This window comes from Heloderma suspectum, chromosome 7 (assembly GCF_057233095.1).
Source record: "Heloderma suspectum isolate Gila_16-S chromosome 7, 16-S_ref, whole genome shotgun sequence".
NCBI classification, from domain to species: domain Eukaryota; kingdom Metazoa; phylum Chordata; class Lepidosauria; order Squamata; family Helodermatidae; genus Heloderma; species Heloderma suspectum.
Window position 1 is genome coordinate 81,117,496 of NC_139464.1, and position 16,954 is coordinate 81,134,449.

The 16,954-nt window shown below is 41.6% G+C and overlaps 1 protein-coding gene across 4 annotated transcripts in view; it reads right to left on the reverse strand.

The window, feature by feature from the left end:
* The window catches only part of DOCK4 (dedicator of cytokinesis 4), a 343,934-nt gene that overhangs the window by 20,745 nt on the left and 306,235 nt on the right, over positions 1-16,954 (reverse strand). For all 4 annotated transcript variants that reach the window (XM_084810752.1, XM_084810753.1, XM_084810754.1 and 1 more), the window contains 8 exons: positions 15,836-15,977; positions 12,963-13,129; positions 7,877-7,963; positions 5,828-6,004; positions 2,994-3,077; positions 1,150-1,269; positions 684-805; positions 106-226 (listed from right to left, as the gene is read on the reverse strand). In XM_084810752.1, coding sequence (XP_084666878.1) covers positions 106-226; positions 684-805; positions 1,150-1,269; positions 2,994-3,077; positions 5,828-6,004; positions 7,877-7,963; positions 12,963-13,129; positions 15,836-15,977 — 1,020 coding nt within the window. The remainder of the gene's footprint in view (positions 1-105; positions 227-683; positions 806-1,149; positions 1,270-2,993; positions 3,078-5,827; positions 6,005-7,876; positions 7,964-12,962; positions 13,130-15,835; positions 15,978-16,954) is intronic.

The following is a 16,954-nucleotide window of genomic DNA, read 5'->3' on the forward strand; positions in this document are numbered from 1 at the left end:
CACCAATCCTCCTCAAATGATTACAACCTGCTCCACTCAAAAAAAAAAAAAAATCCTCAGATAAGATACAAATTCATCCAATTTAGATGAGTGAACATTTCATACCTGCATGTTGAAAACTTCATCAGAACTTTCAGACTGTCCTGTTATATTGCTGACCTCTGCCGAGGCTTGAGAGGACAATGACGAGGAAGAGTATCTATTGACAGCTGGATAACTTAATGGGCTGTGACAAGCAAAGAAGACAGCAAATGTCATCAACTCTGATTCTAGTTTCCATTGATCATATAGCAGGGTTAATCATTCAGATTTCTGCACGGTCCACATATAGATCCATGCATTCCTCAGATCCACCTATTCTTCAAATTTTTGTTTTAAACTGATCATGAGATGGTTGTGGATGGATAAACACTCCTAGAGTCTTTCCTAAACTTGGGATAATCTGTTCTCAAACGCTGCCATAAAGCAGTTTCTCTCCCACTTCAAAAGCATTGCCCCCTCCGGCACAAATACCTGCCCAACCTTTTCCTAAATACCTCCAAGGAAGGAATTGTACAACCTCCCTTGGTAGCTAGTGTCACCTTTCTAGTTCAAAATTGCCCAACATTTGTGAAAATTGTTCACACCATTGTATAAAACATGCCCCCAAATTAGAAACAGGAGAGTTTATTTATTTCACTTACCTACGTCTAGGAATTACTCTGGCACCATCTGGACTCATAGAAACAGGTACTGAATTTCTAGAGACACGGGGACTTCCATTTGGAAAGTGAACTGGACTGGCCTGGATGCATGCAGCAAATTCCTAAGTATATATTTAAATGTAATATATTAGGGGACCATTAGAACTCAAAAGAGTACACCTTGATGTTTTGAAGATAACTCTTTACATGGGCTGTGTATCTTGAAGAGAAAAAAAGAATGTAATACTGTAAGCTAAACAAAGATTTTCTTCTTCAATGTTTTCAGTGTAGTATTTTGTTCTTTTGAGAGATGAAAATGCAAGCAAAGCAATATAGCCATACAGCCAGAAGATGTCACCATTTGTTGCTTAGTACAAGTACTAATGCTGCTGAATGCAATGCTTGCACAAGCAGCCATTACCCATATAATGCATCTAATGGGGCCCTCAACATTAGACCCACATACCTGTATTCCCAAACTTGATTTCATCACAAAGAACTGATCCACCAGTTTTTTATGTAAAGGTCTCATGTCTTGAGGGACAAACTTCTCATGTACAGCTAAGCCAAATTCCAGAATCTGGGCCTTAGTACAAGAAAGGGAGAATAATGATAATTATTTGTCTTCATATGTATATGTTCGCTATAATCATAACCTCAGAAATTATATCAGAAATTATATTCATATAACTCAGGAATTAGTATTATTAATGCTACACACAGAGACCATCATAGATACAACTTTGAGGGCACTGGGTTCATACCAAACCAGTTTGAACATCACAATAAATTATGATTAGTCAAAAATGGATGCAAAAGCTTCCAATCTCCATCTTGCAGCCATGCCAGAGGAGAGGGAAGGGAGACAGTGCATGAGCATGAGTCTTGCTGTGGCTCATTCCCATCATGATAAACCTTGCATTATGTCTGAACCTTAAACTGTGGTTAATCTTAAGTATGGTTTGTTGAAACAAGCCAGATTCATAACCAATTTCAAACCACAGATTATTTCAAACAAACCTCAGTTAAGATAAACCAAAGGTTGTTGGGTTCAGATGAAACAACAAGTGGCAGTTAATGAAAAATGGAAGCAAAAACTTGCGATCTCCTCCTTGCTGCTGCACTGGAGAAGGAGAGTAGGGAAGCACTTGAGACTTGATGAGGTTTGTTTCCATCACAATAAACCAGGGTTCGGGAAAACAGTGGCCTCATATACCCTTCAGGACAACAGAATGAGAAGCATGTTGGATGTCATCTGCCACCAACAACCTTGAAATGCTCCCAGTTTGCAGCAAATCCCCTGTGAAGACAGTCCCCTGGTCTTTTTTGAGGCCCCCAAACACCCTGCTACAGCAGGGGAAAAAAGCTCATTTTAAAAGGAAAACCAGCAGTTTGCTACCAAATTTTGGCAGTGCAGTGGCAGCAAAATGCAGCTATTTAAAAGTAAAACAGCCCCTTTTTGCAGCCACAGCTGCCACACTGCAGAAATTCGGTGGCAAACCACTTATTTTCCTTTTAAAAGGGACTCCTTTTTTTCCTCTGCCACAGCACCTCTGAATTTTGGTGTTGGGGGAAGGGGTGGGGTTCCCTCTGGTGTTCAGGGAAGGAAATGTGGGCCCTTGACCCCTGAAAGTTGCCCATCCCTGCAATAAAACATGGTTTATCATGATGTCCAAACCAGCTCATTGCTGGTTACAGAACTGCACAACTCTGCATGCACAGACCACTCTGATAACGATCATAGATGACTAGAGCCTACAGTAAACACACACATTACAAAGGCTATGCTAAGAAATTCAGTCCAATTGGAAATGTGGACATTTAAAGAGCAGCAAAATGTAGAAGACATTGCTTCTAGATGAAATTACTCACCATCAATTTTATAGAGAGGCAGAATTAACACCACAAAGTGATCTTAGGAATTGTCTAAGAATCACACTCTTGTTTCTGATCCCCATCACTCCCTGCTTTAAACTAGATGCTTTAAACCTTCCTACAATATATTTCAAGCAGCATATAATTAAAATATATGCAGACAACCACATGGCAAAATTCTGCCTGTCACCCACTCTTCAGTTTAGGCTGCTCTTCTAAAAACCAGAGAAATAGCAGTTCTAAAAGCTCAGATAGATGATGTCAGTAACACTTAGCTTGCTTGCTTGCTCGCTCCTATCATTGTGTAGACATTAGTTCTACAAATCCCAGAGCCGTTTGAAGAACAGAATATTGCTGTGTTGTGCTTTTTCCTGGGTGCATGTCAATATCATCAGCTACAACAGAAGAAAGCAGCGTGCTTGGGTTTTCCTTTACCTGCTCAAGCATCAGTTCTCTCAAGCATGTGATCTTCTCTCCATCCTCTGGGTGGTTCAGGATGTATTCCTTCACAAAGAATGCCTGAATGGAATACAATTGCAGCAAAAGGTCATCCATGTTAGTTTGAAGTACATCAAAACCCAGTCCCGTTAAGGGCATCTCGCCATCTCCTTACAGCACATTTGGGTTCACAGAGCACCATCAGTACATGCTCAACTCAACTTCTGGAGTAATAAATCTTCGCAAGGCACATTTATTATCCTGTGGTGATTCATTCATTTTGAAATCTCAGGGAACTGGCTTCCTGTCACCTTAAACCAAAGTTGTGTTACAGTCTTCAGCTTAAGAAATGTACATATTTTAATACACTGTTGATAATGATCTTAAGGGTTCATAAGTTAACTTTAGTAGTGCAGCTAGGGGAAAGTGCAAGAACAATGGACCACCTTTTCAAAGCCTGCAGCTTGCTCAATTTTCAGACCACTTTGGTTTCAAACATCCAAACATTACACTTCATTGACTACAAGCAAATGGGGAGGTTGAGAGATTTATGAGGACCCTGAAGAAAACCTTACAGATTGCTACAGCAGAGGGAGGCAATCTGAAACAGGAATTATTTTGATTTCTCTGCAACTACTGAACCACTCCTCATTGTTCCACTGGCGTGGCACCAACTACTATAATGTTTAGCAGACAGGTATGGATAAAGTTACCTCAAACTGATGTCCTACTCAAGGATGCACCCCTCCACCAACACGATGATAAGGCAAAGCTTGCAATGAAACAGTATACTGACCAGTGTAGACGAGCCAGAGTAATACCATTCAAACATGGTCCTTGTTAAGAACCTCCAAGCCTCAAAACAAACATTCAATGCCCTGCACCATATCAAATCACAACGACAAATGGTACGATGGTCGCTGCACTGAGGGGTACCCATAAAAATCACAAGAAATGTTTCCCACATCAAACCACTTTGTAACATCCCTCAGACTCAGATGATGATGACGACGACATACAGAGTGATAATGTCACCTCATCCACCACTCCGGCTGCACAAATCCAGCAACTCCGGGTGCTTCAGAGATGAACTCTCAGTGTTACCCAACAAGGACTAGCCATCATTTTCCAAGCTATTTGCACAACTATATTGCATAAAAGAAGCTGTTCTTGTGAACCATGAACCAATTATCCTGTTTGCTCTATTTCTTTATTTGTATATTTTTTGTCACATATATTAGTCATAGTTTTTCTTATACAGATGTAGTTTTTGTGGTTGTTCAGATGTTCTTAGCTTATAATTATGTTGGTGGTTTTCATTTCTGGGGGGAAAGGAGGGATGTAGAGTTTGTGATAGGTCCATTCCTTGAGACAGGCCATGATTTCTGGATGCCCTGGATTAAGCACAGAAAATCCACCCCAGGATTTATACTGGACCAGCAGGGCAACAGCCAGTCTGCCTGTGGCTGTATGCAAGGAAGGAACACTAAAATAAACTACTCATCTCCTGAGTTTTGTATGAAGCCAGATTCTTACTTTCAGGGGCCCCAAGTCCCGGGCTACAATACCAAGTGCCTCACATTTTGTGTTTCCCACAATAACAGTACTTTTGGAGTAGATTCATGGGTCACCCACATGGTGTAGAGCCTGCAGGTTCCCAAGTTCTCCAATGAAGCAGAATTTATTGTAGAACTTCCTCCTAGGGGAGATCAGACTAACCCCCTTCTTTATTATGCTTTAGACAGGCAGTGAAGACTATATATTGTTCTCTCAAGCTTTTAAGGGTTTCTAATGTCACTTTCTGATTTTATTGCAATAAATATTCTACTTCTGGTTTTCATTTCACTGTTATGTTTTAGTTTTATTCTGTCTTTAGTTGAATTTTGTTTATCACCTCAAGCACCAAGTGGGCAGATGGATGATGTTGATGATGTCACACTTAGAATACTACCAGCCAGCCCACAATAAGAAGAGTCCACCTTGTAGTTCAATTTATGCCCCCACTCCATGCTATTTGACCAATCACCATTATTATTAATTTAGGGGGCAACCTTTGGGCTGAACCCTCACTGCTCAGAAGCCCCCAAATTTGGTGGCTTCCAAGTTTCCTAGGCCCTGCAGCGCTGAAGCCTGCAGGGTGGGGAAGTGGCAGAGGTGATCTTTGCCTCCCTATCCTCCAATCTTTGATTATTTCACTAGATGGGCTTTTCAGCCCATTTAGTGAGGGCGCTTTGGAGGGGGAGGGAAGGAGGCTGGAGGAGGCTTAGGCTAGCTTGTATCGTGGCCTTTCCAATCTCCTCCCCTCCCCACCCACTGGAACGCCCCCTTTCTGACCTCAGAGAGTGTGTGGTTCTCTCTGCGCCAGGGCACCATGGTTAGAGCATTGGACTGGGGCTGGGAAAACCTGCGTACAGGTCCTAATCATCACAAAAGCTCACCTTGGGCTAGTCACCATTTCTCAGTGTAACCTCCCTCCCTCACAGGGTTGTTTTGAGAATAAAATGGGAAGGGGTGAGAACCATGTACTCTTCCCTGAGCTCCTTTGAAGAGCAGGATTAAAAGTAATAAGTGAAATAAATACATTATTACATTGACAGATTGCATGCTCAGGCCAAATGGTCTCTTAAGTCAAACAGGTATTCAGATTTCTAAACACTCCCAATTAGTGTGACAGATAGTGTAAGGTGAATTATGGTTATGTATAAACCAGGGGTAAACAACTTCCAGGGATTGGGGGTGAGGATATAAATTTTATATAAATAAAGTGGAGGGAAAGAGATTAAAGTAAGAATGCATCCTAACCCCCAATACTAAATGTGAGAACAACTTACTTCTTGGTACCTGGCAACTCCACCATTAACTGCTGCATCAATTACCCCATTCAAACACATTGTGAGGGGGTTGATATTCTGCATCTGTCGAGTCTGACACTGACTGATCAGTGTCCTCAGCTGCTGGTTTTTGTTTTCCAGCACTTCAATAGCATTCTCCAGGGGGCTCATTTCCACCTGAAAGTCAAGGACAACAAACATCCACTCACAAACCTCCATATTTGTCAACTATTTAGCAGCTTATTTGCAACTGACAATAGGTCTGTCAATCTCATCTCTGCGGTTTTGGCAAAGAGCAAGATGCTATTTTTACTACAGCAAAGTTAAGAACTATCTGCATTGGTAGTGACATTTGAGCACCCTTGAGGGGATGTTAGAACAATGGACAAAGCCTGGGATCACTAAGTTATATAAGATATTGAAACCAATATTCAGCATAAGAACAAATTATGATCTGATTTTTGGGCAGCTGTTGAACTATACAGTGCAACTAACATGCTGCATCTATAAATATTACAATACATAATGTTTTCACTATTCAAACTATTCATACAGCAAAGGTGTTGAACCTTAGCACTGTGGGCCTCAGCACTGTGGGCCCTTTCCCCTGGCCCCACGCCCTTTTCCCTGACCACAGATCATTTGGTGGTTTCCCAGCATTTGCATACAGAAATGCCTCTCCTAAGACTTAGGTACTGGAACTAAGAGTTTTCAGCTAAAATATGTTGATATTTTGGGCAATTTTGGCCTCTCCCCTTTTGCCTTCACGTCCCCCCCCCCCCGAATGCAGGCTCTGAGGGGTTCTCCGAAAATGAATTCAGCCCTTGGGTTAAAAGAGGTTTGACACCCCTGGTGCCTGCACACAGAAACTGGAGCTATCGCTTTCCCCCACCTTCTTCTAACTGCTTCACAGAGGTCACTAATGATGTTTCACTGAACTTGGGGGATAGAAAGCTTGGTAGCACAGGAAGCTACTTTTGGAAAGGACTCAGAAAGCTGGCTGCACATATAGAGTTCACCCTATTGGTCTGAAACCGTAAGTCCATGCACTGAGGAAGGGCTAGAGCAGTCTGGTGCCCTCTAGAGACGTTGGACAGCTATTTCTATCATCCCCAGCCAGACTGGTTATTGGCTTGATGGGTAAGGATAATGGGAGTCAGAGTCCAACAACTCTGGAGGAAGCCAGGTTGGGGAGGCTGGGCTTGAGTATTTCCACTGTACTAAGGCACTAATGCCAGTGCATTGAGGCATCCAATATTGAACAACTTAAGCCAAGCTTTATGAAAATAACTCTGGCATTAGTGCTTTTGTAACTGCTTAGAGATCCTGAGTGTTATGAATTTATTGCAATAAATTTGTCATTATCCATTTCTCCAGTTACTTTTGAGTGTTCACCCAATGAATCAAACAGACCAAAAAGAGAATTAAATAATTTACTTCTAGTACAAAAAAAGGACCTGTCTATGAACATTTAAGAAACCAGATCATTCCTGATAGTTAGGAAAGAGTAATCTTAGTAAAAAGAATTCTGACACCCACAAAATTGAATAAGGATTATTAACAGAAAAGTTATCCCATGATTAAGGAGAAACCCAAGACAGGTTATTGGACAGAGCTTCCATTGGAACTAAAGTGGAACTCTTTTGATCTCCAGATCCCATAACAATACATGTCATATATTTGTCACAGTTGTTTAGACTATTATCTTTATATACATCATGACTATGGACAGGGGATTTCAATATTTAATTTTATTTTTAATTTCTTGGTTAGAAATCTTGATATACAGTTGGTGCAATTCTGATTGTATTTTGTTCATATTATAATTTTTATGCAAGTTCTTGCAACAAAAGTAATTATAGAGTGACATTTCTCTTTCTCTCTCTGGCTCATGGGGTGAATGTCTAGCCAGTACTTTCTACACCGACTGCAGTTTTCTCCCTCATAACATTTCAGTTGTAATTTATTACTCTTATATATGGTCAGCATCCAAAATGACTTCAGAATGAGGAAAAAACTATTCCCCCCTCTCCTCCAGTTCAAACTCACTACTTCACGTTTTTCCACTTCAAACCAACGGGAAATTCCAGGCAAACTCTGCACCAAGATCAGTGTAGTTCTCTCCACCCACAAACTCTGAGACAAAGAAAAGTACATTATGTATTAGATCGCTTCCTTTTGTGAGAGACAACACTGCACACTGCTTTTATTCCATTCAGGTGGTTTCCCATTGTATGGATTTGTTCTATTTTTATTCATTTTATTGAATTATTTTATCTCCAATTCATGGCATATTATTTTCCCACTTTAGGTGTGAAAGAATAGCATACGGAGAGAAAGTAACACCCTAAATCAGTCTTCTCCAATCTAGTGCCCTTCAGAAGTGTTGGACACCAATTGGCCATGCTGGCTGGGGATGATAGGAGTTGTAGTCCAACACATCTGAAGGGCACCAGTTTGTGGAAAGCTAATCTAAATTCCTCCATAGTTAAACCCAGCCATATGGCAAAAGGAAGAAATATGAATGGCTGTGAAATGGTATAGGAAAGTAAGATAAAACAGTGGTCTTGCTTTTTATACTAAGAAGAGTAGAGTATGAAGTAACACTTAATTTTCTTAGAAGTTGAAAATCTTTTGACCTACATATCCTCCATTTAGTATCAGTAGCTGATGCAAACCATGCAGTGAGAACTATAATCTTTACTGGTGAGAACCTCACTATGACCTGGTTCACATGTAATGCTAAGCCACTGTAGGTTAATTAACCTGCAGGGCTTCGCAGCATGCACCAGCCACCATTTTGAATATGTAAACTGCAGTGGCTATTCATGTGAACCCGGGGGCGTGTGTTATGTGAGGGTTAAACAACCAGCCCTATAGCTAAGATCCAAAGAACTCACGCAACTAGTTCTCCACACCCAACGGGGCTTCAGATTTGTGTTTCTTTAACAGTACCCCTCCCCCTTTCATGGATCACTGCCTTGTTGTGGTGAAGCGGCTTGCGTAACTCAGTGAAGCCATAAGCTATGCCGTGCAGGGCCACCCAAGATGGACAGGTCATGGTGGACAGTTCTGACAAAATGTGGTCCACTGGAGAAGGAAATGGCAACCCATTCCAGTATTCCTGCCAAGAAAACCCCATGGAATGTATCACAAGGCTAAAAGATATGACACCGGAAGATGAGCCCCTCAGGTCGGAAGGTGTCCAATATACTTCTGGGGAAGAGCAGAGGGAATTTCCAAGTAGCACCAGAAAGAGTGAAGCGGCTGGGCCAAAGCCGAAAGGACACTCAGCTGTGGATGTGTCTGATGGTGAAAAGAAAATCCGATGCTGTAAAGAACAATATTGTTTAGGAACCTGGAATGTCAGATCAATGAATCAAGGTAAGCTGGAGGTGGTCAAACATGAGATGGCAAGATTGAACATCGACATCTTGGGAATCAGCGAACTAAAATGGACAAGCATGGACGAATGTAATTCAGGTGACCATATCTACTATTGTGGGCAAGAATCCCTTAGAAGAAATGGAGTAGCACTCATAGTCAACAAAAGGGTGGGAAAAGCAGTACTGGAGTACAATCTCAAAAATGATAGAATGATCTTAGTACGAATCCAAGGCAAACCATTCAACATCACAGTAATTCAAGTCTATGACCCAACCACTGATGCCGAAGAAGCTGAGGTTGATCAGTTCTATGAAGACCTACAACACCTTCTAGAACTAACACCAAAAAAAGATGTCCTCTTCATCATAGGGAATTGGAATGCTAAAGTAGGAAGTCAAGAAATCACCGGGATAACAGGCAGGCATGGCCTTGGTGTACAAAATGAAGCAGGACAAAGGCTAATCGAGTTTTGCCAAGAGAACACGCTGATCATAGCAAACACTCTTTTCCAACAGCACAAGAGACGACTCTACACATGGACATCACCAGATGGTCAATATCGAAATCAGATTGATTATGTCCTTTGCAGTCAAAGATGGAGAAGCTCTCTATACAGGCAGTAAAAACAAGACCTCGAGCTGACTATGGCTCAGATCATGAGCTTCTTGTTGCAAAATTTCAGCTTAAATGGAAGAACGTAGGGAAAACCACTAAACCATTCAGGTATGACCTAAATCATATCCCTTATGAATATACAGCGGAGGTGAGGAATAGATTTCAGGGATTAGACCAGATAGACAGAGTGCCTGAGGAACTATGGACGAAGGTCCGTAACATTGTTCAGGAGGCAGCAACTCAATCCATCCCAAAGAAAAAGAAATGCAAGAAAGCAAAGTGGCTGTCTGATGAGGCTTTACAAATAGCTGAGGAAAGAAGGGAAGCGAAAAGCAAGGGAGAAAGGGGAAGATATATCCAACTGAATGCAGAGTTCCAGAGAATAGCAGGGAGAGACAAGAAGGCCTTCTTAAATGAACAATGCAAAGAAATCGAGGAAAACAACAGAATGGGAAAGACTAGAGATCTCTTCAAGAAAATCGGAGATCTCAAGGGAACGTTTTGTGCAAAGACGGGCATGATAAAGGACAAAGAAGGCAGGGACCTAACAGAAGCAGATGAGATGAAGAAGAGGTGAAAAGAATATACAGAAGAACTATACAGGAAAGATCTGAATGTCCCTGATAGCCATGATAGTGCGATCACTGAACTTGAGCCGGACATCCTCGAGAGTGAAGTCAAGTGGGCCTTAGGAAGCATTACTAACAACAAAGCTAGCAGAGATTACAGTATTCCAGCTGAGCTATTTAAAATCCTAAAAGATGATGCTGTTAAAGTGCTGCACTTAATATGCCAACAAATTTGGAACACTCTACAGTGGCCACAAGGCTGGAAAAGGTCAGTTTACATTCCAGTTCCAAAAAAGGGCAATGCCAAAGAGTGTTCAAATTACCGTACAATTGCACTCATTTCACATGCCAGCAAGGTTATGCTCAAAATCCTACAAGCTAGGCTTCAGCAGTATGTGAACCAAGACCTACCGGAAGTACAAGCTGGATTTCAAAGAGGCAGAGGAACTAGAGATCAAATCGCCAACTTTCGCTGGATCATGGAGAAAGCAAGAGAATTCCAGAAAAACGCCTATTTCTGCTTCATTGACTATGCTAAAGCCTTTGATTGTGTGGATCACAACAAACTGTGGCAAATTCTTAAACAGATGGGAGTACCAGACCACCTTACCTGTCTCCTGAGAAACCTGTACGAGGGTCAAGAAGCAACAGTAAGAACCAGACATGGAACAACTGATTGGTTCAAAACTGGGAAAGGAGTACAACAAGGCTGTATATTGTCGCCCTGCTGATTTAACTTATATGCAGAGTACATCATGAGAAACGCCAGGTTGGATGAATCAGAGGTCGGAATTAAGATTGCCGGGAGAATTTTAACAACCTCAGATATGCAGATGATACCACCCTAATGGCAGAAAGCGAAGAGGAGCTAAAGAGCTTCTTGTTGAGGGTGAAAGAGGAGAGTGCAAAAGCTGGTCTGAAACTCAACATTAAAAAAACTAAGATCACGGCATCTGGCCCCATCATTTCCTGGCATACAGAAGGGGAAGAAATGGAAGCAGTGACAGATTTTATTTTCTTGGGCTCCAAGATCACCGCAGACGGTGAATGTAGCCATGAAATTAAAAGACACTTGCTCCTTGGGAGGAAAGCTATGACAAACCTAGACAGCATAGTAAGAAGCAGAGACATCACCTTGCCGACAAAGGTCCGTCTAATCAAAGCTATGGTTTTCCCAGTAGTAACGTATGGCTGTGAGAGCTGGACTATAAGGAAGGCTGAGCGCCGAAGAACTGATGCTTTCGAAATGTGGTGCTGGAGAAGACTCTTACGAGTGCCCTGGACTGCAAGGAGGTCAAATCAGTCAATCCTAACGGAAATCAACCCTGAGTGCTCATTGGAAGGACAGATACTGAAGCTGAAGCTCAAATATTTTGGCCACCTGATGCGAAGAGAAAAGTCACTAGAAAAGAACCTGATGATGGGAAAGATTGAAGGCAAAAGGAGAAGGGGATGGCAGAGGATGAGATGGCTAGATAGCATCACCGATGCAATGAATATGAACTTGAGCACACTCCAGGAGAGAGTGGAGGACAGGAAGGCCTGGCGTGCTATGGTCCATGGGGTCACGAAGAGTCGGACACGACTTAACAACTGAACAACTACAACAATAGTACCCCCACCCCAAATAGCAAGCTGCTTTTGAAACAGACAGTACTTTTGATAGTCATATTATTACTACTACTGTTGTTGTTGTTGTTGTTGTTATTATTATATAACAACACTTCTATTTTGGTATATTAACTCCCCAAACACACACACACACACACACACCATTTCAATAAATAACGGATGTTTCAAAATAAGCCACAATATCTAGAAATCCCTCCTTCATCCACAGTCAACCCTCAAATCCTCCCTTTTTGTCCCTTTTACCTCCTTATAAGTTGAGCAATCCTGCCAAAGAAGGCACCATATCCATGGAAATTTTTGATAACAATAAACAGTGAAGCAATGGAAATACACAAAAAGAAAAGACAAAGACAAAAGAAAAGAAGGAGAAAAGAAACACCTCCTCAACCATACAGACGTTAAATCAGTTACTGGAAATGTTCTTAGCAAACTAGCGATATTATGAAAGTCAAAATAGCCCAAGGAATCCCTGCCAAATATTATGAATTTTTTTCCAGACAGTCTTAAGTTATTCTCTCTTTCGCAGTCAAGTCAATTAAATCTCAGGTCCGTTGTTGAATCTCTCATTGTTGAACCTCTTTCAGCTCTGTCTGTATTTAATATCTTTCTGATATTTGTTTAGCCCCATATATAAGGCTAAACATATATATATATAACATATAAAGCTAAACATACATGTAAGTCATGGATTAAATGGCATATTTAGGACCATGAGAATCTGTGCCAACACTTCATTCCAGAAAAGGTGATATGTCATAGAGATCTATTGTTGAAAGGAAAAATAAAGACAGCTACTGAGACCACACCCAGCCCCAGTGAAATGTAGCTGACCTCACCACATCATCTAGTAACTGCCACCTATGTAACTTCTTCAGATAAAATACATAAAATAAATCTAGTGTCTGTTGGCTAGAATTGAGAAAAGGTCATACCTTGAATTCATTGTCTTTGTCCTTGGTCCCTTTGTGGAATGGCCTGTCATATCGGAATCGCCAGATGTGATTTACTTTATAAAAACTTTTGATGTTATCTGGAATGCCTTCTCTCTGCAGTACCTCCTGGCCTTCTGGAACTGGTGTCACAGCATAGATTTGCAGATCTATGTGTAACAAGTTAAGGACCAAGCTAGCTTACCACTTGGAAAACTAAATGGATGACTCTTTAGACCTCCCCCAATCAAACAAGAGGGGAAAAAACTCTTGTTGTACAAGTGATGGGCAAGCGCGCGCGCGCACACACACACACACGGTTTGCTTGGAATGGGGTTGAGTAAAAAAAAATGTATTTGCCAAACAATCTTTTTCTAACCTTTGGGCCCCACTATGCTCCTGATGATATCAGAGGCCTTCCCACCCCTGGTATTCACAAGTCCTCTCTCACTCACCAGCTTCTTCTCTTTTCAAAATGTACTTAGTGAGAGTGAGGAAGGGTCACAGTGGGACCTCTGTCTGGGCCACAAGGAACCATGTCAAATATAGTTCCCATGGTTTCTGTTGTGTCCAGATCTCCCCAACCTCACTAAAAGGGCGCCAGCATCACTGCAATTATGTATATTACTATATTAGTAAACCAGTTCTTATGGAATTACAGGAACCTTGCAATCCCTCACAGTCTAGTTGCATAAGCAATGTAATGCAGGAGCAGATATGCACTGTCACAAGTGTTGTGAGTGGTGAAAGCAACCAAATGTCTAAGTCATTCTTTAGAAATCAAGTAAGTGTGCCAATTTTGTAAAAAGCTTAATTAGGTTGTTCTGTTAATGGTAGTCTTACCATGGATTTTTGAAATATAACACGATGAATAGGACCTGCAACAACACCTCATAGTGGGTGAGTTCGCATGTAACAAGAAGTCACGGGGGGGGGTTCCCCCCCACAGGGCTTTTCATCATGGTGGTGGCTGCCATTTTGAATATTTAAGCCACGGGGGGCAGGGGCGACTGTGTAGTTTCTCGTTACATGTGAACCCAGCAAGGATGGGTTGTTGGGGTTGTTGGCAACCCACCTGCAATGCTAAAACAACCCATGGTTCTTGGTGGCTTGTCAACCACCCAAACAACCCACCCTTGCTGGGTTCACATGTAATGAGAAGCTGTGGCACCAGCTTCAATCGCCAACCTGACACCTGTGGACACAGCAACCTGCCATGGTTAATAAGCCATGGTGGGCTGTGGTGACCATGTGCACCAGGTCAGTGTAGAGTGCTTCTGTTTGGTGATCCAGCCATGCGTTCTCTCAGGATACTCCATTCTAATCTGGTTCTCCTTCTCCCAAAAGACATTTAACATTTGGTGGCCGTTCAGCTTGCTAGGTCTTCATTGGGCTGTTTTAGGGGTAGATGCTCCATAGATTTTTTTCCTAAGGATCTTTTCTATTTCTGCAAACCTAAGGTTTCTTCGGCAGAGGATGAGATGGCTAGTGTCAGGGTGGACACTGAGCCCATAGAATCCCAGAGTAGTTCTGATTCTGAGGAAGAGGAGTCGCTCCTGGAGAGGAGCGCGCTCCTCTTTCCCAGGGCCAACAGCTGACGAAGATTCCTCCCACCAGCATTCCTAGCTTAGATAGTAGTCCAGGGAGTGACAGAGCGCGGGAAGCAGACTTGATGGACGCGCAACGCCGACGCAGAGAGCGGCGCCAAATGGAGGGCGCAGAAAGGAGGCATAGTGCCCAGTTGGCGCGCAAACAACGGCTGCGCCCAGAGGATCCAAGGGAAAAGGGGAGGGACTCTCCCTAGTCCTTAAGTTCAGGGGTCTGCCAGTAATTCCCTTTCAAACGGGGACCAACTGTTCCAGCGGAGGGCAGAGGTACTCTGCTGCTCATATCTAGTTGCTAACAGTAGAGTTGTTAAGTTGTAAAAGAGGAATAAAGCTTTGAAAAGAATCCATCTGTTTGTGTCTGGACTTGGCTACTGGATTAGACTGAGAGAGGCCTCCAAGGAGCCCTTGACAGCTAGATAGCATCACCGATGCAATGAATATGAACTTGAGCACACTCCGGGAGAGAGCGGAGGACAGGAAGGCCTGGCGTGCTGTGGTCCATGGGGTCATGAAGAGTCGGACACGACTTAACGACTGAACAACAACAACAAGGGTTTCTCCTGAGCATGCCAATACCTCCCTCTTGTTTCTCAGCAGACCTGTTTTGGTGTGACATGTATGTTTGTTTATTGATTGATTGATTGGATTTGTACCTTTCTATCAAGAAAAATAGCACTCAAGGCAGCTTGCAATCACAAATAAAACGTGATTAAATCAAGAATAAAACAAATGTATTAAAACACAATAGCTGTCATAGCTTAACATCTGATTTCACATTTATTTATTTATTTATTTATATTTATTTATATTTATATACCGCCACGTAGCCAAAGCTCTCAGGGCCGTTCATATATTAGTGTATATGATTTAATTTTTTCATTATTATTTTTAAAAGAAAGCCAGTGGTGGGACTTAAGTGGAGTTTTAGGGACATTCCACTAATTTAAATCACGTTATAAGTGAAACTGATAGACATTTCTCTGTGTGTGTATGTGTGTGTGTCAAATTAATGGTCTGCTAATCATACATAGCAGAGCAATGTGTAATTGCCATACTTACTTGAGTGTAGGTACATGCAGTCCCAAGTCAGATTGGGACCATGGCAATTCGGAATTTAAGCTTCCCCACTCCCATTTTCGTGCCAAAATTCCATTCCTGCACTTCACCCATGAGAGTGGTTTAAAAACAGAAAAAAACGCTCTGTTGGATTCCGCATTTAGCGTGTGTGTGTTTAAGGCACACATACTCTATTGCCAACAAAGGGGATACACTGTGCCTCTGCTTGAAAGATGGTTTCATCTGGCTGATTGGCATGTTGCATAGCAATAGCATGTGGGAACTCATTTAACATCCGCTGTTGAAAAGCCTCCAGACGCTCATAGTCATGCCCTCGGCAAACAAATTCTTTGTTCTAGGGAGAAAAAAAGGAAAGCAAAGTGGATTACATGAAAATGGCTCAGTATTTTCTTTTAAAAAGAAGAAGCCGCAGTATCTGGACTGATACTGCTTTAGTTTAAAGGTGTTCAGTATGATTATTGCATAAAACAACAATTCTGAAAAATAAAGAGTATTTTTTAAAAAGAGAGGGATCTATATCCGTAACCTATAAAATATGCAACATACAATAATCAGCCTTGCTAAACATAAAGTTGATAACAAAGTGTTAAGAAGAATGAAAATATCCACAAGTGCTGTGAAAGAGTGGAATGATCTTGGAATGATCCCAATGAATTTCCAGCTTCTTTCGCACTCTCTCTTCCTCTTGTAACTACTCCAAAGTATAATTGTTTTTCTTCTATTTTAATTGCTTTCTGTCTCTTGACAATTTAAATGAAGTCAAAACAACTCTATTTAGAGAAGCTAAAAAAATGAAAAACACTTAAGAGCTGGAGAAGCCAGAAATGCATTGAGGTTAGGTCCACAAATAAAAATAACATCTTAGAACACCTGTGGACATTTTTATCTGCTTTTTGTTTCTGATTGGCATCACTCTCATGTTTCTGAACTCTAAAGACTACCAGGATCCATCATATCTAAGATTTCACATTATCAGGGTCTTCATTCAAATAATCAAAGTGAAAAAGAAGAAAGAAAAGCCCCTAACAAACTGCACAAATTGCCGGCTTATCCATTTATATAGGTTGAAAAAGACCTAAAAGTCCTTGCCAAACCTAGTGCCCCCCAGACAACATTTCAGTGATAAAACTCTCGTGTACTTCTGGCATTTTTAGATAGGACAATATAGTTTTTAAATTTCCATGTCTCAATTTACAAAGTAATAAGATGCCACACTAAACAATTGGACAAGGAAAGCAGTAAACCAGTCTTTCCCAGCCTGGTGCTCTTCAGAGACTTTGGACTACAACTCCCATCAGCCCAACCCAGCAT